This window comes from Zalophus californianus, chromosome 6, assembly GCF_009762305.2.
Source record: "Zalophus californianus isolate mZalCal1 chromosome 6, mZalCal1.pri.v2, whole genome shotgun sequence".
In the NCBI taxonomy this organism is placed as follows: domain Eukaryota; kingdom Metazoa; phylum Chordata; class Mammalia; order Carnivora; family Otariidae; genus Zalophus; species Zalophus californianus.
In genome coordinates this window covers 47,741,773-47,762,707 of record NC_045600.1, presented here as the reverse complement: position 1 = coordinate 47,762,707, position 20,935 = coordinate 47,741,773, and the positions used below count along the sequence as shown (strand labels likewise).

Genomic DNA, 20,935 nt, shown 5'->3' with positions numbered 1-20,935 from the left:
CTCTCCCACTCCCCCTGCTTGTGTTCCCTCTCTCGCTGGCTCTCTCTCTGTTGAAAAATAAATAAAATCTTAAAAAAAAAAACAAAAACCTGAGGTCAAGGTTTTATAATTCAGTTCTGTAATGCATTGTTGAAGCATCTGTTCAACACGCCACCAGCACAATTTTACTATTTGGAAACTGAAGTGGAATAGCAGAAACTTCTAAAACCGTGATTTTTAAAGCACAGAAGACAAAAATAATTTTAAGGTTTTGTTCACAAGATTAGCTGACAGAAGCATATCATGACAAAGCACAGGTATCTACTACTAGCAGAGGAAGACAGAACTGCTCCAGGGTATGATCATAGTGCTAATCTGAGACAATTACAGAAAAGGAGGTGGGGAAATTCCTTATGAAAAGTCAACTGAGAGACAACAGAAGAAAAGCATCCAAACCAGAATGAATTTAGAATTATACAAACTAAGGAATATTTTTTATTTTATTCCTAGTTCTGAATAAACAAATTGGGCAAGCAAAAAGCATAAGGTGCTTCATTCCTAGTCAAGCTTTTTCAGAAGTCTCAAGAGAACTACTTGGAAACCCAGCTTGTATCAGATTGTGTCTGTAGTGAGCTAGGATAAGGCTAATTCAAAGGAAAAGGGAAGATATTTATTTTCTTAAAAAGAGGTTTTCAAACTTGATCATTCTTAAGTTAAATGAAATACATCAACTCAAGTCACTGACTACACACTCTATTAGTTGTTTTAAGTCCCCACTTGTGAATTCTATGGAACTCAGTAGATTGTACCCCTCTACAGGAAAACCCAGGCTGCTTTGTTAATAATGCATATCCTAGAGTTGTACTTGAATTGTGTAATATTTTTGGCATCAGACAAATGTTAAGTCAAAAACGTTAGGTCAGTTGTACACTATGCTCAAGTGATCCTGATACTTCATCAATTATGAATGTGCAAAGGAGACCCAGAACACTTCATTACCCAGCTTCAAAGCTGAGAGTGCAAGAGCATCACTGCAAAAAAACCAAAACAAAGCCCCCAAGTAACACTGCAGTTCTGTGGGTTTGTCATACAGGTAAAAGATGGAGCTCTCTGACAGAGATTTAGGTTCTTTATCCCTACCTTTGAATGGGTATAACTTTCCCATAAACAGGCCAGATGAGGGGAGCTGAGTTAACCAGCAGGGAAGAAAGAGCCTCATACCTGCGGTGTGTTGATTTCGGAGGTCCTGTTTTCAAGTTCCTCCTGCAGGCACTGGTTTGTCCTCTCTGCCTGCAGCAGCTGGTGTTGAAGCTGCAGAAACTGCTCCCTGGGCACCATTGGACAGGCTTGCTGCTGGCGCAGCTGGAGATCCCAAGCATGAGGGGATGGGCTAAGCATCACAGTGGACTTCAGGTGCTGCTTCTGGACGACAAAGGCAAAGCCCGGGTCAGCTGCAGTGCTTTGCAGCACAAAGCTACTCTTTAAAGTGTCAAGCAGAGTGAATGAAGCTGATGGATTCATTAGTGGCCTCTCAGACCCCCTGGTAACTTGAAAACAGGACAGTACATGACTTGAGAAGTAATTGGGAAGTGTCACTTTCCTTAGGAGATAATATAGTTTTCGACTTAAAACACTGTACTTCCTCACTCTTGAGTGACTGTAAGGGCATGAGGCACATGCTATATATAATGTGTCTAAATTCTACTTCAGTGTCTCCTTATACTAGAACATTTAATTATGCCTTGTTAAACAAACAAAATGCAGACAGGGTTGGAGTAAGCAAAGGGGAGAAAGTGGTTTTGCTTTAGGGTTTTGCCACTGTACTTACCATTCATAAAGATTCTTAAAAGCAAATGTTCAAGGACTATACATTTTCCAGGATAGCCAAAGAATCTCATATCTAAAATTATTTTACCCTATTTTAGTTTACCAATGTTAAACTCTTAAATAGCACTATAAGATAAGCAATTCTGGGACAAAGGGTGATATCCTAAAATCCCCGGGAATTGAAGTATATGGAGCAGAAGTATTTGTTCAAGACCATGAGGAAATGATATGTATATCACATGCTAAAGCTGGGGAGAGGAAAAAGGAGGAGGAGAATGCACTGCATTTGGCCAGTGAGGCATGCCACTCCACATCTGTCGACACATTCAGCAGATAGAGGACCCCGCAGAAGGCATGCAATGAACATGACCAAGTACCAGACTCAAGAAGCAGCTCCTCCAGGCTTGTGAGAAGGGAAAAAGGCCCTCCACGACACAACTATAATTAAATGTCATGAAACTTCAGAGCCACTATCCATTTCCTTAAACCTAAATTTCTGAGGTGGGAGATTACCCATTTTGAAATTTTCTAGTTGTAGATTCAGAAACCCACCATTTTATTTTCAGGAATAAAAAATCGGGAGAATTATGATCCCATGATTTTATATCAGCAGGATGATTTTCTTCATCTAGGTCTTTAAATACTGAGGAAAATCCTGGTGTACATGAAAACAGAGACATATTCCATAGTTAAAGCAAAATGAATATTGGCTCTTATATATTTACTGTTAGAGTCAGTAAAAATGATTATGTGAACAAGGAGTCTAATGAGATATCTCCATGCTATGAAATTCATTGAAAGAGAATGTTCTACCTTCACACACTATCTCAGGCAGAGAACTGCACCCTTCTCTGCTAGTTCCAACCACAGAGTTCTAGGTACAGGTTAGCCACAGACAAAACAAAAACAAAAGAAAATTACAGGAGTCATAAAAAGAGGAAGAAAAGTATGAATTATAAAAAGAGAACAGTTAAAACTGGGTATATTATATACCTGAACATGTGCGCTCTAGTCAGTAAGAACTTATAAAGGACAATATTTACATTTCTCTGTATATCAATTTTACAGATCTTAAAATGTCTCATAGCTCTCATCCTGCAACTGCTTCCTCACCTACTGTGATTTGGCTGGTTTGTGAGCTTACCACCTTTACATCCACCTATCCCAACAGAATTATTTAGAACATTCTAGGTGTAGTCTGGATGGACCTGATACTAAATACTTTTATAGTTTATATTCTGCATCTCCAAATGGCAATTTTGTTGCTCAAGTGTTGGAACTGTTGGCTAGGCTGACTTGAGAACTGCTGATACAGATTATAACCCTTTTCTTGAACCTTCAAATTCAGTTGTTGAGAGAACATTGCCTCATGTCGTTGAAAAAGCCCTGGAATAGGAATTAAAGATCTCAAATCACCAGACCAGGACAAGGAAGAATTTAATTGCCCTAGGCTATGGGTATGTATTGTATTAGCTCAGTGATTTTTTTTTCTTTGAAGATTTTATTTTCAAGTAATCTCTACACTCAACACAGGGCTCAAACTCACAATGAGATCAAGAGTCACATGCTCCAACAACTGAGCCAGCCAGTGGCCCCTAGATCAGTGACTTTTAAACTGGCAAAGAAGGATGAGGAGAAACTCCTTCCCACAAGGGAGGACATACATCAGATTAGAATCGCCTAGAGAGCTTTTCCTAAAATCTTTGATCGCAAAGATTCTGATGTTGGAACATCTCCCCCACCCCCGCCTGCCCCTCACCCAAACCCAATGAGAATCCCTGCCAAGTAAGAGGAATGTACCTATCCCTCAGGTGAGGTGGGCACAAAAAATGGTGTGAAAACCACTGTACGTGCCCCAAAGTGGCCTAATCTATAGATATCAGAACATAAATAAAAACCCACTTTGTAGGGCTGGTGGGATAGGGAGAGTTACTGCTTAATGGTTAGAGTCTTTGGGGTGATGCAAATGTTTTGGAAGTAGTGGTGAGGCTGTAGAACACTGTGAATGTAATTAATGCCACTGAATTTTAAAATGGCAAATTCTTTTCTGCATATATTTACCACCATTTAAAAAATTAATATACCAAAGTCATCAAAGTATAGACTTTAAATAGGTGAGCTATATGGTATATGAATTACATTTTAATAAAGCTGCTAAAGAATCCAATTTGTATGGGTCTGTACAGAGTTAATAGCTGTCTTACTACCTAAAGAAAGTTTCATTAGAAGAGTGTATGAGGGCGCCTGGGTGGCTCAGATGGTTAAGTGTCTGCCTTCGGCTCAGGTCATGATCCCAGGGTCCTGGGATCGAGTCCCGCATCAGGCTCCCTGCTCCTTGGGAGCCTGCTTCTCCCTCTGCTTCTCTCTCTCTCTCTCTCTCTCTCCCTCTCTTTCTCTCCTCCTCTGTCTCTCATGAATAAATAAATAAAATCTTTAAAAAAAAAAAGAATAGTGTATGAGATGTTCTTCTCAGTGTTCCAATGGAAAATTGAAGTTTTTCCTTTAGTTATTCAGCTCTAGTACCATGAACATGCGATTCACTTCATCCATTAGCAAATATTTACTACTGGATCAAGGAGAAAAATAATGAAAGGAAATTGCTTATGATAGCTAATCATGTGAAGTGGGGTTAGGAAGAGAGAGGGGTTTCTGAGGCTGGCTAGAGCAGGTGGGAGATGAATGGGCCTGTTGGCAGAACATTTGGAGAGGATCTACCAGTGACTAAGTATACCCTGCTACTTTTCAATTTGGTATGAGACATGTGGAGCTTAGCTTCAGATATCTTATTCATCACAATATACAATTATTTCATCAGAAAGCATCTCTACATCTAAACACAGCCTGCAGCTCAAGCTTTGAAACACATTTATTATATGCTGTCAGAGAAAGAAAAAAAGGGTTTGGAATTTAACTATTTATAGTTTAATCTCCCTATTAGTGGATAAATCAGAGAACATAAAATTGGCAGAAACCTCAGTGGTCATTTAAATGTCAGTGTGACATATCTGCCCATATTTCACATTTAAAAACCATCTATTTAATCTCTCTCATCCTATAATTCTGGCTCTAAAATATTTGTTTACACACAACTTTTTAAGAGCACAAAAAGATGTTTTCTACCCATGTCTCTCTACCTTAAATAAATTTTACAGTTCACCACATGACATTTTCATCTACCCCAAGCAAAATATCTCAGTGAAATTTGTATTATTAAGGAGGATTTGTACGTAAGTTGTTTTATATCCTATCATTGTATTTAGTATTCAGAAAGCAGTCTAGTAGACTGGGAACTCAGTGTCCAAGCTGACAAGTTTTACAACTCCATTTTTATATTTTAACAGATGTACCTCTCACAAGGCAGTGCTGAGTTACAAATGTAGTAATGAACAGTGACAGCCCTGGAAGATTAAACTTCTAAATGCTAATGCTCCCAAATTCCCTGCATGGATTTCCTAACTAAAGAGGTTGTTAGCAACCCATCTGTAAAACACTACAATAGGGGAGGTGTCAGGAAACTGTTACAACCTCAGCAGTGGTGGGGGAGCTCTGGGCCTCTTGGCCAAGATCAGACAGAGTTCCTGCCACCTGAATTTGTGGAGGTATGAGTCCTTGCATTTTAGAATAGTCAACATGATTCCTTCCCCTCTGAAGCAGTATGAATTCCTGTGACTATGTAATGAGCAACAACGTCTATCAAACTTGGTAAGACAGACCAAAGAATTCGGCTTGGCAGCATACTTTTTCACTTTTCTTCATAACAGGAATTCAATGCTATGCTGGTCTCTGCCAACAAATGGCACATGCGTGGATTAAAATATTCTTCATAGCTAAGGCCAGTTGCTTAAAAACTTACCTCCATTAGCTGCTCATCCAGTTTTACTTGTTTCTTTTTCAGGCCTTCATTTTCCAAATGAATCGTTTCTAATTCTCTTTCAAGGGAATTCATCTGACTGACCTGCTAAAAAACAAAAAAAATTCCCTTTAAAAAAAACCAAACACACTTGAGTTGCTCTACTTTATTTTGACAAATTTATGCTAGTCAGAAATCTTAACCCTTGGAAGAAAGCAGAGTTCACTCACTGAAGGAAAACAACAATATAATTCAGTGCACTGATTACATTTAAGTAGGATAGTTTTTAATCACCACTGCTTCCGTGGAACAGATTCCAGAAGGCACCTGGCTTTCAAACTTCAGTGCTGCTCACTCTAAGAAATACACCCAGGACATAAGCCCACACCCATAACCAATTATAAGTACATATCATTGAAAGAGAACTTTCATGAAATGAAATTTATCCTTACCGTGAGCCATGGACTCTGATATTTTCTAGCATATCTTATTAATAAAAAAGGCTGATGTTTCACTAAATCAATTTCATGATCCTCTACTATGGATCTGCAGTGGGAAAAACACTGTCTTAAGGCAAAGTTTAAAGGTTTAAAACTGAGAGTACATAAAACCTGAGTTGGAGAACTCCTTTCTCAATTTTAAAGATGAAATTTGAAGATTTTGTGAGTATCCATTTTTAGAATTCTCTATTATAGGAGGAATGTAATGAGCTACATGACCCTGGAATTCAGAATATTGCTAAGTAGAAAATATATGACACTCGTAGAAGGCTGATTTTGGTTTCTATCAAAAAGAGCTGAGGAGAGGAGCAAAAATTGTTAAAGAGAAATGTAAGCTTTTCAGGTTAAAACTATCATTAGACTTTTCCCTTAGCAGCTAGATGAAACCCTTTATCTTTCTGAAAAGTTTATATACCTAAAACTGAATGGTATTTCCCCGTTAGAGCACAAACCAGTCTTCTTACTGCCTATGGTCATGATAACTTTCACAAACTTAACATTTTCATACAGTTTTTATAACAGAAGTAATTGATTGTTCATCATTCTTCCCAGATTTTTACACAAACCATAATTTTCAGAAGAGGAAGGTAACAGTGAAAACTCTGAATTTTAGTTTAGAAGAAAAAAGAAAGAAAACAAGTAACAACCAGAACTCCCAGGGTAACACTGGTCTTAGAACTCTTACTTCATGGAACAAAGTACAGAAAGCAAACTGAGTGATGCTACGGAGGTTTAACCACGTGGTAACCAGCCTCCAAGATGGTCCCTACTGATCTCCACCTCTTGGGGTTTACAGCGTTGCGGAGTTTTCCTGTCCCAGGGTTAGTCTATGTGACCGACAGAAGATAGCAGAAATGATGGTGTGTCACTTCCAGGATTAGCTTATAAAAGGCACCACAGCTTTTGGGATCTCTCGCCTATTAGTCACTGCCATGATCTGAGAAAAGGCCCAGGCAGTGAGGAGCTGAGGCCTCTGTAATCAGCCAGCAAGGAACAGAAGCCTACTCCTAACAGTTACATTCCTGAACTTGGAAGTGGATCCTTCAGTACCAGTGAAGCCTTCAGATAAATGCAGTCCCAGCTGATGTGTGGACTGCAACCTCATGAGCCCCTCAGCCAGAAGCACTCAGCTAAGCTGCTTCTGAATGCCCCACCCACAGAAACTGTGAGACAACAAATGTTTGTTGTTTTGTTACATCACAATAGGTAGCTAATACAGACCATATTAAGATGTTTCTAATATTCAGGATATATACATTTAAAAATAAATTTTACTAACTTAAAAGGCTATACTACTAGTGAAGATTAAGCATCTTCATTATGAATACGTAAAGTTAACTGCTCCTTTCCCACCATCCCTGAATCAAAAAGAACTATGATACTATTTGATAAGATTACAAAAGTATAGATAGATGGAAGAACCAAAATATACCACTGTAATCAATCATTTTGTTGGAAGCATGCAGGGAAAAAAACATACACATAGGGACACATCATTGTAAGGAAATAGACACACGGTATAAACTCTTAAAACTCACCTTCTTATTAGTAAGAGATCGTTCCTTTTGAAACTGTTCACACTCTCTCTTTAAGCTCATCTTCTCTTGCTCTGTGGGCTTCATAGTACCTGATGGGTTCAGATGTTTTTGGTGCTTGGGGGGAAGAAGGTTGGATTCCAGCTGACGGACCTTAACAAGAACATACGTGAGAGGAAGAAATGTTAATATAGTCATCTAGCAAGAAAGAAAAAAAATGAAGTTTTTTTTTTTTCCAGCACTTGGGTTTTGTTGTATTTTTTTTTTTTTAAGATTCTATTTATTTGAGAGAGAGAGAGAGAGAGAGAAGCAGACTCCCGGCTGAGCAGGGAGCCCCGATGCAGGCTCGATCCCAGGACCCTGAGATCATGACCCGAGCCGAAGGCAGCCGCTTAACCGACCGAGCCACCCAGGTGCCCCAAGTCTGCCAATTCTTGAACTCTACTTTTTTGGATTTCAAAAGATCCTTCGAGGTAAATCTATTTTTAGTCTGGTTGGGTCTAAAAATCCAGTGACTGTAAGGATCAGACTGAGAAGAGGGGACCTCTGGATCTTCCAATCGGCTGGGAGTCAACAGTGTGGCGTGGCTGTCAAGAAAACAGATGTAGTCCCAGGCACTTTCTCTCTGACAGGAGCATAGCTTATAGGAGTCAATGAGGTGACAGTCCCATCCACTTTGTGCTGGACTGTTCGCACTTGAAACAATGCATTTATATCAACCAAGTTCCATGAGGACAGCGACCATGTCTGTCTTGGTTGACTCTGCACCTTCAGTGAGAGCAGAGTTTCTGACACAGAGCAGCTGTTCTAAATGACTATCTGTGGCTCTTCAGAGAGCTCCTCCTTAAAAGAAGTGTTTAAGCATAGGTTCCGCATAGTTGGTTAGCTACTTAGCAGAAGTAAAGAATATAAACATCCGTTTAGTGGTTGGAAAAGACCCTCTTTAGAGACCATTCTCACCTTGAAATGCCAAGTCTTTAAAAAGGGGTACCTTTGGGGCGCCTGGGTGGCTCAGTTGGTTAAGCGACTGCCTTCGGCTCAGGTCATGATCCTGGAGTCCCGGGATCGAGTCCCGCATCAGGCTCCCTGCTCAGCAAGGAGTCTGCTTCTCCCTCTGACCCTCTTCCTTCTCGTGCTTTCTATCTCTCATTCTCTCTCTCTCTCAAATAAATAAATAAAATCTTTAAAAAAAATAAAAAGGGGTACCTTTTCTCTTACAAGGAGTTAGCCCAACAAGATGTGAGTCTAATTTTGCCATTTCTGTACTACCAGTCTTGGCAGCTAGTCCATTTAAATGAAGAATATATAGTTAACATAATTTCCATGAGGCTATTCTGGACAGGAGGATTAAAATCATTGATTTTAATATAGAACTGATTATACAGAATGAAAATTATATAAACATACCAGGGTAAAATTACTTGCTAGTAAATGATGAATTATACATTCTAAAATAAGTCTGCCATAGCAGAATACTCAGATCCATACCCTAGAACCGTTTCAATCGTGTCAAACTCTCATCTTCCTATCTTTTTCAAACCTACACCACATCTGCAGCTTTTCAGTTTACCTTCTCCTGGGAGTGCGTGAGTTCCGCTTTGGTATTCCGCACCACGGTTTGGAGTCTCTCGTTCTCCTGCCGAAGTAGCTGTTGTTCCTCCTTTATCAGATGATCCATCTTGTCCCAAGTCAGCCAGTGCTGCTGCGTAGGGAATCCTGATGGATGGATGGCTATTTCTGGGACCCAGTTCTTAACAGCAAAGGGCAGAGTTAAGCCTTAAAAACAAGCTGCTTTCTGTTTTGAGTGTATTTACTCAATGACAATCACCTTTGATTCTTCATGTCTTCTAATGGAGGTGTGAATGTGTGTTGTATACACAGATATAAAAACAGTATTTTGGGAGTCTGATTTTAAAAAGGTTTGGAAATTCTCTGTTTAGAATGAAAATCTAAATCTATTTTGGCAAAATAGCCCCAGCAAGTCTAATAGCAAAGATGACTGTAGGGCAAGTCCAGATTCTATACAGAACCCAAGTGCATAGAGATTGGTGGCCTTAAAAATTGCTTCATCCTTATGAAGTTAACCCTTTGGCCCCAGATAACTATTCTTTTGGTTAACGGAGGAAACAAAAGGGAACTTCAAAATACACTGCTAACAAAGCTTTTACAAGCTAAACTCTTTTCACATTTGCAATCAGATCCTTTTTTAGAATCCAAAGCACATACTGTCCATATAATTGAGGCCTGAACTCCGGAATATGCTTTTAGCTACCAAAGTGATTTTTTGGATCCTGGAAAATGCTTTAAAAAAAGTAACAAGTAGGTAAGGATTTTGCTTTTTAAGCCACAACATGAAAAAGAAAAAAAGTTACAATCTCATTTTGAGGAAGATGTCAGCCCAGAGGTAATTTTAAAAAATGGAAACAACTATTTTCCTTTAAAAAAAAAAATAAATAAAAAGGCATCTGGATGGCTCAGTGGAGACAGCATGAGACTCTTAGTCTCAGGGTCATTAGTTTGAGCCCCACACTGGGTGTGGAGCCTACTTAAAAATATATATATATATAAAAATAAAAATAAAAACATATAAAATAACTGGATTAAAATAACTGTCCTACTTTTACTGTAGGACAAAATCTTAACATCTCCACAAGGCTGACATCTTTAATACCATTTTTCATTTCTATGCACACAGGTGAAGCAGCACTTTGATATATTAAAATGAGACACATTTTATACAATATCAAAATGTTTTAGTTTTATTACTACAAAATAACTCAGCATGGTCTGCTGTCTTGCACAATACAAAAAATAACCTTGTCACTGTGGTTCCATTTATATGAAGTTCAGAAATAAGCATCCCTAACCTACGATGACAGACAGTAGAGAAGTGGTTCCCTTGTGGTTATCAACTAGAGGGGAGACCGGAGAGTCTGCTGGGTGCTGGAACTGGTCTATATTTTGAGCTAGGAGGTGTTCACACAAATATAAACATACGCACATACATAGATAGGTATGTAAAATATACTGCTGACCTTTGAACAACACAGGTTTGAACTGCACGGGTCCACTCATATGCAGATTTTTTAATAAATACAGTACAGTATTGTAAATGTATTTTCTCTTATGATTTTTTCTCTAGCTTTATTGTAAGAATACAGTATACAATAAGAATACAATATACAAAATATGTGTTAATTAACTGTTTATATTATTGATAAGATTTCCAGTCAACAGTAGTCTTAATGATTAATAGTTAAGTTTTGGGGGAGTCAGAAGTTATATGTGGATTTTTGACTGCGCAGTGGGTCAGAGCTCCTAACCCCTAGGTTGTTCATTTATGTAAACATACATATACATCTATAACAATAAGTTATAGACTTAAAATTGGTGCACCTTACTGTATAAAGTTATACCTCAATAAAAAAGAAATTACCTTGTCACCAGCATTCTGAAGTTGTTTATATAAAGACATCACTTCTTGTTTTAAAGCCTCCTTTTCCTGCTGAGTCACTTGTAGGTCAGATTTAATCAGCGACATTTGCAAGTTTACATTCTGCAGGGTGTCTTCTAAACTCTGAACCTGCATCATGAGAACAATCTTACACTTGACACAGATCCTCATGGTCTCACCAAAGCATGTCCAGGAATGAATGAGCTAGGATAAGAGAATTCCAAGGTCTCTTCTATTTATTTATATACAGCTCTTTTTAGGAGCTCAGTGGAAACCCCAGATATTATGTATATTTACAGGACGTCATATTTAGGTCAGTGATGTGGAACAGGGTCTTGCTGATACAGTCATTTGGTATATTAGCAAGTGGTATCTTACAGAACCAATGAGAACCAAATGGCATGACAGAAGATGGCTTTACTGAATTTTGTAGAAATTGTGTTTTAGCCAGTGGTGTTGGTTTGTAAAGGACTTCTTAGTTAAAAATGAAAATATATAGCTGTCAGAACCCTACTCCATGCTAACATCTAGTATATATTTTAATTAAAAATAATTTAAATTTGTAAAAGTAAGGTTGATAGAGATCTTTAACAGGGCATGAATCTGCCTTAGGAACCCTTTTTCTAAATGAGAAACAAGCAGTCCTTTCTACACATTATTCTCAAGCTTTCATAAGTAATCTCATAATGATGAGATAATCTCATAATTCTAATAACGAGCTTTGAGGGAACTGTTCAAATTATTTCATCATACTATAAGCATGTGACAGGTATTAGTCAAGTTGAATCATTCTGAGCCCTCTTAGGCCAATTCCACCTGGAATATTCTTTCTACTGGGAGTTCTGTTGGAATATCCAGGAAAATATTAACTAGGCAGATGAAACAAGAATTGGCCACATACCTTTTCCTGTGAAGCCACGAGTTGGGACTTTAAGGTTTCACTCTGTTGTTCCCAAGACTTCTGTTCTTGCTTCATAGTGGCAATTCTGTGCTCTAAGAGACTTGATTTTGCCAACTGTTTCAGGAAAAGAAAAGAGGGAACAGGGCATTTTTGCACGCATATCTAGCCTCAAAATTTCTATACCTCTGTATATGCTGAAAAGATCAAGCACCATCTGTTTACATGGGGGAGCAGGGCAAGGTAAAAGAAAGCTGTTTTCCTGGGGCACCTGGGTGGCTCAGTCGTTAAGCATCTGCCTTCGGCTCAGCTCATGATCCCAGGGTCCTGGGATCGAGGCCCGCATCGGGCTCCCTGCTCCAAGGGAAGCCTGCTTCTCCCTCTCCCACTCCCCTACTTGTGTTCCCTCTCTCACTCTGTCAAATAAATAAATAAAATATTTAAAAAAAAAAGGAAGATGTTTTCCTGACTCCCTTTCTACCTTTAATTTTGAGTAATCTCTTCTTTTTGGCAATTTCCATTTTTCTCTCTCATTGCCTCACTGTGGGTGAGAAATGGCAGGTTGGAAGGCAATTAGAAATCTCAAGGGGCCCTTTGGTGGCTCATTCGGTTGGGTGTCTGACTCTTGATTTCAGCTCAGGTCATGATCTCAGGGTTGTGAGGTAGAGCCCCAAGTTGGGCTCCGTGTTGGGCATGGAGCCTGCTTGGGATTCTCTCTCTGCCTCTCCCCTCCCCATAACCTCCCCCCACCCAATCTCAAGAGAGTACCATAATAGGAAAATATGGAATACCTATCAAGGCAGGTGGGACAAAAGCAGTGTTTGGGGATTTGCTAGGGAAAATAAAAAAAGTGCCTATGTAACAGGTCTCAGTTTATTAAAAGCAACCATAGTTGTATTATATGTTAATAGTGATATATTTAATAATATATATTAAGGGGCGCCTGGGTGGCTCAGTCGGTTAAGGGTCTGACTCTTGATTTTGGCTCAGGTCATGATCTCAGGGTTGTGAGATCGAGGCCCAGGTTGGGGTGGAGCCTACTTAAGGTTCTCTCTCTCCCCCTCTTTCCCCTGCCTCTGCTCGTGCTTTCTCTCAATAATAAATAAATGTTTAAATAATATACATTAAGTAACATGGTTATATATTAAAATGAAATAAACTATATATTATTGTATATAATAATTATTAACCAACGTACATTCCTGTCAAAATCATGACCTCTGGAATTCTTAGGTCACATAAGGCCAGCTGAAATGTTGTTCTACTAGGACAGTAGGCTTGGAACAATTAGGCTAAAATGGGAGGCCCAGATGCCACTGTACAGAGAAATGCTCATTATGGTATACACTATACAATAATGGTTAAAAAGTCTTATGTTTACTACCTTATCCACACAGCTATTTAATTCTTCACTCAGAGCTTCCTTTTCTTTGAGCAGTTTTTCATTGTAGCTTAGAACACTAGAAAGTTTTTGCTGGAAGTCGGAGAGATCAGGACACCTGTGCAGCTGTAAGAGATAAACAATCCCATCACATCTCATGGCTGTATTTATAAAAGGTATTTATAAACAGGACGTTTTCATGGTTGCTGCTATTTCCTTATCTACATAGATATTTCAGGGGACATATAAACTCTAGGGGACTAAAATTAAATTTAACAAAATGTTCCCTGCTACATTCTCTCCATTCTCCAATTGACTGCCAAAATGTCTGCCCAGAGAGATTCACGTAGACAGACACGTTACATAATGGTCCTCGCTTTCTGTTTTACCTTCAGGGTAAAATAAGTAACATACTGCCATTCTGTCATCTATTTAACTTGTGTACAATATAGCACAATACATTTTCCTCAGGCTTTTTTAACGAGAAAAAAAATCTTTTTCAGAAATCTCAGTCAAGACTAGAGAATTGGCATGAACCAAGCACAGTGAATCAATACAAGGGCAAGTTTTCAAGCTAAAACAATGTGTTTTTCAGTTTGTTCCATGTGCCCTTCCCTTTGGAAGAGGCCAAAACTGACTTGCTTAGGAAAATGTTAAATGTGGACACACTGGCTTCCTCCTCTCTACTGGAATCAAGACAAACCAAAGACAGTTCCTGTTCCGTTTCAACATTTGCCTAACTAGGATTGACATTCTGGGCCAGATAATTCTTTGTTTTGGGGGTCTGTCCTGCACACTGGAAGATGGTTAGCAGCATCTCTGCTTTACCTATTAGATGCCTGTTGCACTCCCCTCCCCACACACCAGTTGTGAAAACCAAAAACGGCCCTAGACATTGCTAAATGTCCCAGGGTGGGGGAGTAATTCCCACCTCCCCCAATGACTGCTCCAAAGAGACTGATTGTTTCTTATACTTCTTTACCCTTCCCATAGTTCCTACATTTTTAATTTCCCTCTGTTTCACTTGGCTTTCACATCTTCAATTCTTTATTAGTCATTATGATTTTATGGCCATCTTTCTACTTCATACCTTACGTTCTTTCACATTTAGCTTTAAGAGTAATAAGACAAAATAGACTCTAAGGGTTGAATCTTCAACTGACAACAAATCCAGCGTACCTTGCAAAACTAAAGTCAGAAGAACATAGGAAAATGTATTTTAAAGTAGCTGGGCTTTGGTTTACTAAAGGACCTGTTTCCTTTGCTCACTACCTTGCTTCCTCAACCCCAGACCCTCATAAAGCCTGGTACCATTTTGGGTGTAGAGACTGGCATGAGACTTCTGATGCTACTCGTGTTCCTTTTCTGTGCAACAGAGAATTTCTCATTCACAAAGTACTTTTTACTTGTATTGGATCCTACAGCAGCACATACTTCCTAGGTCCAAGCTGTATGGCAGCAACAATGGGCTGATACTATCCCACTGTTGTAATCCAAAAGAGTCCAGGTGCCATAATACAACTTCTACCAAAGGCAGACAGGGCTCACCATTTTTCCATTTCACTATTTATAAACAATACCTCTGTAAAAATTACATAATAAAAATGTACCGAATGATGTCCTCCTCATGCTATTTTACTCCCCGATGCACTCCTTTCCTTCTGATCTCTAGCTTAGTGAAGTCACAAAACACACACTTCTCATGCTGTGGATTTGGACTCCATCATTAAACATCTTAAAGACTGAACAACAGATTTTCAAAAGGTAAAGGAGAAAAATATGCCCATGGTAATTAGGATGAACTTGGTAATAACAGCTTTGGAATACTTATGCACCAACAGAAAGGCCCTATGAGTTTTAACTTCTGGAATGTTGATAATGGCAGACAGTTTCTGTTATGGCAGAAGAGATATACTTTGCAAAGCAGCATCTGACTTGAAAAGGTTCTTATAAAGCTCCTATCAGGTACCAATCGCTAGGCATTACAAGGGACACAAATTCCCGGGAAGTCTTACAATCCTATTAGGAAATCAAGACGTATAGGAATCAACTACAGACCAACACAAACATAAAACTCAGTGGTAGAGACTCAATATTTCAGCATTCAGAGGACACCTTTATGCTCATAGGCTGAACAGATATAAGCGAGAGAATTTTATAATCTAAGGATGTCATAATATCAAAGTAAACCTTTGGTGAAGCAAATAAAAAAAAAAAGTACTAAATTCTATTCATAAATCAGGATTGCTCAAATCCTGTACCCACTGAAAAGTTCAGAATAAAGAATAAAATAGGACACCGTTCAGGATATAACTTTAAGGTGAACCCTCTTTTATATTTAAAATTAAGTCTTTGTTTGAAACTTTGAAATAGGCTTCTTAAAGCCAAATTCGTAAGTGAGACTGCATCTCTGATTATGTTCTAGAATTTACTCTTTAGCCCAGGATAGAAGCCTCAAACTTGCTATAAGAATTGTGTCCCACAAACCTAGATGAATAGTTATTAAAGTTACAAGCAAGAAAGTCACTCTTTTTAGACACTTATATTTATCACTTGGCCAGAAGAAAGCAGAACAACAAATTTCTTAAACTGAAGTGGTTGTGACTGATTTATAGTAATAGAATTTCAGTCTACAACATATGTAAGTTACACAACTAGAACAGCATTTAGAGAATTAGCAATAGAAGCCCTATAAGTGGGCCTGTCCTGCAAACCCTCAGTTTTAAGAGCAATAAGATACTTGACAGGAGTCTGTATAAAGGACATTTGGTGGCTAGAAAAGCCAGACCATCAGGTACCATATTGTTCTATGAGCCTCCCCCCTGACACCCACTCCAAGCAGCACAGTCTTCTTACCTGTTTCATTTTCTCCAGTTCATCTTTGAGAAGGAGGTTTTCCTGTTCCACAATATGAGTCTGTATTTTAACTTCAGATAGTTCTGCCTCCAGAGAAGACACTAAAGTAGAGGACTAAGAAGAAAAATTAGAAAGTCAAGTCACAGACATCTTCACATAGCCTGGGAAAACTTACTAGATTCACAAAACAGCAGTAAGTCAGGAAACCCTAGCCCCAATTCAGTGACATGCTCTTTTATGACCATTATCCTCAGTGAAACGAACCAAAGCTATCTCTTGAAAGACTGTTGTGCACCCAAACGCTATGAACATGATTTCTCAGGTGGGTTTTGCAGGTTTCTCCACTGCAAAGTTACTTTCTCTTGGGGGAGATAGTTTGAGACTACGAAAATCGTGTTCCTCCTGAAACTTGTTTATTTTAGTTTCTATCAGTGGATTTTGTCTATGACAGTTATTACCCTCGTGTTTGCCCGATGACTTTCTATTTCCTTCTTTCTTTCTACATTCATTAATCAGAATTCTACTGTGAGGAAGAGCTATTATTTCTCCCCATTTAATCAGTTTTTAATATCAGGATGTGCCCATACATATTTATTTCATTTTATATTTATCTTATGCTATACTGGAATTATTTATTTTGTTGGTCAAACCATTCCAGCTTTGGCCATTAGGAGCTCCTTCACGTGGGGCTCTGTGTCCTTTTCATGCACCCATCTTTTTTTAACACTTTTTTTCTTTCTGGCACCATGAGGTGATCTGGGCTCATCCTGAATTTTCCCTGCTCCAGGCCTGGAATCAATAATTTTTCCAAGGAGCCCTGGTTTCTTCTATAGGAGAATGGTGTTTAGAAACCAAGATTTGGGCACTCCATCCATATACACACATCTCTATCTCTGTATCAATGTGTATATATATTAAGAAACATGAATTTATACTAATGCCTCAAATTCCAGTCCAACACCAGAAGGTTCCTTTTAGTTTCCTCATTTTCCTCCTTGAAGCTTCCTTCTCCGGCAGTGAGAGACTCTGTTCTGTTGCCTATAATCTATTTACTTATTTATTCAATTCTAATATACACAGTTTCAGAATTACTAAATTATCCCCCATGAGAAACACATTTACGGGCTAGATTATTACAGCATTTGTGTATACCTCTTTCTGTCTTTAGACCTATAGTATGGAGTCAGATAATAATTTCCAAATGACTGAATTCTTTTCTTCCCCATTGTAATTACATTATCCATTTATAATACAGTTAGGTTCAATTCTTAGTGTTTGTGTTCCATGTTGGTATCCCCTGCCATCTTGATTGATTATAATTGTGTTTATTTTGGGGTATGTGAAGAGTATGGGAAACACCGCTATGATTCTATGAGTCAGAGCTATGTGAAAAGATATACTCCCTTCCTTCTTCCCTTTCACACCATTCCCATTCCTCTCTTCCATTCCTTTCCCACCTACCCACTGTAGGTAACCATGTCTTTAGTTTCTGGTTTATCATTCTTGGGTTTCTTTCTCACAAATGCGCAAGTATATTTGTATTTTTTTATGTCCCTTTCTCTCTTACATGAACAGAGGCATCCTATATTCTTTTGTGCTTTTCTTTTTCACTTAACAGTATGTCCTGGAGGGGCGCATGGGTGGCTCAGTTGTTAGGCATCTGCCTTTGGCTCAGGCCATGATCCCAGAGTCCTGGGATGGAGCCCCACATCGGGCTTCCTGCTCAGTGGGAAGCCTGCTTCTCCTTCTCCCACTCCCCCTGCTTGTGTTCCCTCTCTCGCTGTGTCTCCCTCTGTCAAATAAATAAATAAAATCTTAAAAAAAAAAAAACAGTATGTCCTGGAAATAATTTCATATCGGTAGAGGTCTATCTTTCCTTCTCTCCCTTCCTTCCTTCCTTTTATAGCTGCATAATACTATTATACGGTGTGACTGTATCCACCACATTTATCCAACCATTCTCCTACATATGAACATTTAGGTTGTTTCCAAGCTCTGTGCATTATGAATGTTCACATTGTTGGAAGTGTACTTTTAGGGTAAATCCCTAGAAATGGTATTGCTGGGACAAATGTAAGCCCATACGTAATTCTGTTGAAGAATTGGCAAATCTCCCTCCAGAAGGATAACATCAGTTTATACCCCCACCAGCAATGTATAAAAGTGCCTGCTTCCCCAAAGCCTTGCCAACAAAAAGTCCTCTATTTTTAAATTATTCCAATCTCATAGGTGAGAAAAGATGTATCAGTGTTGTTTTTATTTGCAGTTTTCTAATTATGAGTGATTTGGGGCATTTTTAAGATTTTATTTAGTTATTTGATTGAGAGAAAGAGCGCACATGCATGAGCAGGGAGTGGGCAGAGGGAGAAGCAGACTCCCCACTGAGCAGGGAGCCCGACATGGGGCTTGATCCCAGGACCCCGAGATCATGACCTGAGCTGAAGGCAGACACTTTAACCAACTGAGCCACCCAGGTGCCCCGATTTTGGGTATTTTTCCCCACAGGCTTGAGGGCCATTTTTATCTTTTTTTTGGGGGGGGGCGAATTATTTATGCATGTGTTTTCCCAGTTTGCTATCAGATTTTGGTCCTAAGTCCAGGGATTTTTTTTAAAAATAATTTTGCATCTTTTTTTTTTTTAAGACTTGACTGGGTGGGGGGAGAGAGAGAGAGAAAGAGCATAAGCAGAGGGAGCAGGAGGGAGAGAGAGAGGGAAAAGAAGGCAGAAGCAGAGGGAGAAGCTGAGCAGGGAGCCTGATGCGGGGCTTGATCCCAGGACCATGGGATCATAACCTGAGCTGAAGGCACTGAACTGACTGAGCCACCCAAGTGCCCCGAATCCATGGATTTTTCAGAGCTCTTTACATAGTAGGGATATTAGCCCTACTCTCTGTGGTATGTGATGTAAATATTTTTCTCCCAGTTTGTGAATTATCTTTTGATTTTGTGGTTCTTCTTTTGCCATGAAAAAAAATTTTTTTTTTTTTTTTTTTTTTTTGCCTCTGGTTTGAGTCACAGTTGGAAAACTTTTCTCTACACTAAGGTTAAAGACAAATTCATCCATGTTTTCTTCTAGTACTTATGTAGTTTTGTTTCTTATAGACTCCTAATCCATTTAGAGTTTATCCTTATGTACAGTACAAGATATGCATCTCATTTTATCTATTCCCAAATGTCTACTGACTATATTAAAAAAAATTCATCTTTACCCCAGTGATTTGAGAAGGTACCTTGTTATACACTAAGTTTCCATCTGTGCTGGAGTCTAATCCTAGACTTTCTATTCTATGTATCTATTTGCCTAATCATTTGCTGGTACCACAATGTTTTAATTATTAAGACTTTGCATGTAAGAAATTTAATACCAGCATCACTTTATTTCTTGGGATTTCCTCCCCTAAGGCTGTAGGGTGGCTCTCCTCCATACCTGCACTCTACATTGTTCCAGTTCTTCTTTCAGATGAGACTCTCCTTGTTTCCACTCCTCAAATGCACTGGGTCCCGGCTCTTCCTCCTTCTGGCCCAGCATTTCTGCCAGACGTTGATTAAGTTCTTGCAGTTCCTTCTCATTTTGAGAGTTCTTTTGGCTAAGTTCTGTATTTTCCAAATCCAACTCTTGGTTTTTGGTTTTTAATTCTGCAACCTAATTAAAATTGAAATAAGTTTGGGATCCGAAGGGGTACGTGCACCCTGATGTTTATAGCAGCAATGTCCACAATAGCCAAACTGTGGAAAGAGCCAAGATGTCCATCGACAGATGAATGGATAAAGAAGAGGTGGTATATATACACAATGGAATATTATGCAGCCATCAAAAGGAATGAGATCTTGCCATTTGCAACGACGTGGATGGAACTGGAGGGTGTTATGCTGAGTGAAATAAGTCAATCAGAGAAAGACATGTATCATATGACCTCACTGATATGAGGAATTCTTAATCTCAGGAAACAAACTGAGTGTTGCTGGAGTGGTGGGGGGTGGGAGGGATGGGGTGGCTGGGTGACAGACATTGGGTAGGGTATGTGCTATGGTGAGCGCTGTGAATTGTGCAAGACTGTTGAATCACAGATCTGTACTTCTGAAACAAATAATGCAACATATGTTAAAAAAAAAAGAAAAAGAAGAAGATAGCAGGAGGGGAAGAATGAAGGGGAGTAAGTCGGAGCGGGAGACGAACCATGAGAGACAATGGACTCTGAAAAACAAACTGAGGGTTCTAGAGGGGAGGAGGGTGGGGGGATGGGTTAGCCTGGTGATGGGTATTAAAGAGGGCACATTCTGCGTGGAGCACTGGGTGTTATGCACAAAGAATGAATCATGGAACACTACATGAAGAACTAATGATGTAATGTATGGTGATTAACATAACAATAAAAATTTAAAAAATTAAAATTAAATAAAATTTAAAATTAGTTCCTCAGTAAAAAAAAATTAAAAAAATAAAATTGAAATAAGTTTTACAAACAAGTTACCCTACTTCTACTAAAAAACAGATAATAGAGACTAACTGGTTCTTCCCCCTCTGTAGATAAGGTTTTATACGTTAGATATGTACACGCGCACACACACACACATCCTTACTAATAGAACTAATATAGCACTCATTATTACAAACTCCATCAATTGGGAAATGTATGGAGAAGTGATAGACCCTT

The 20,935-nt window shown here is 38.9% G+C and overlaps 1 protein-coding gene across 11 annotated transcripts in view; it reads right to left on the bottom strand.

The window, feature by feature from the left end:
* The window catches only part of NIN (ninein), a 99,191-nt gene that overhangs the window by 8,498 nt on the left and 69,758 nt on the right, over nucleotides 1–20,935 (bottom strand). For 5 of the 11 annotated variants that reach the window (XR_003516005.2, XM_027572347.2, XM_027572348.2 and 2 more), the window contains 9 exons: nucleotides 19,708–19,923; nucleotides 16,281–16,394; nucleotides 13,428–13,550; nucleotides 12,047–12,160; nucleotides 11,128–11,274; nucleotides 9,262–9,441; nucleotides 7,695–7,844; nucleotides 5,660–5,764; nucleotides 1,201–1,401 (listed from right to left, as the gene is read on the bottom strand). Coding sequence is in view for 10 of the 11 variants with exons in the window: in XM_027572347.2 (XP_027428148.1) it covers nucleotides 1,201–1,401; nucleotides 5,660–5,764; nucleotides 7,695–7,844; nucleotides 9,262–9,441; nucleotides 11,128–11,274; nucleotides 12,047–12,160; nucleotides 13,428–13,550; nucleotides 16,281–16,394; nucleotides 19,708–19,923 (1,350 nt within the window). In the remaining variant the exon portion in view is untranslated. Of the gene's footprint in view, nucleotides 1–1,200; nucleotides 1,402–2,619; nucleotides 2,681–5,659; nucleotides 5,765–7,694; nucleotides 7,845–9,261; nucleotides 9,442–11,127; nucleotides 11,275–12,046; nucleotides 12,161–13,427; nucleotides 13,551–16,280; nucleotides 16,395–19,707; nucleotides 19,924–20,935 lie in introns of those variants that run through there. The other 6 variants (XM_027572349.2, XM_027572358.1, XM_027572354.2 and 3 more) reach the window with 4 other exon arrangements.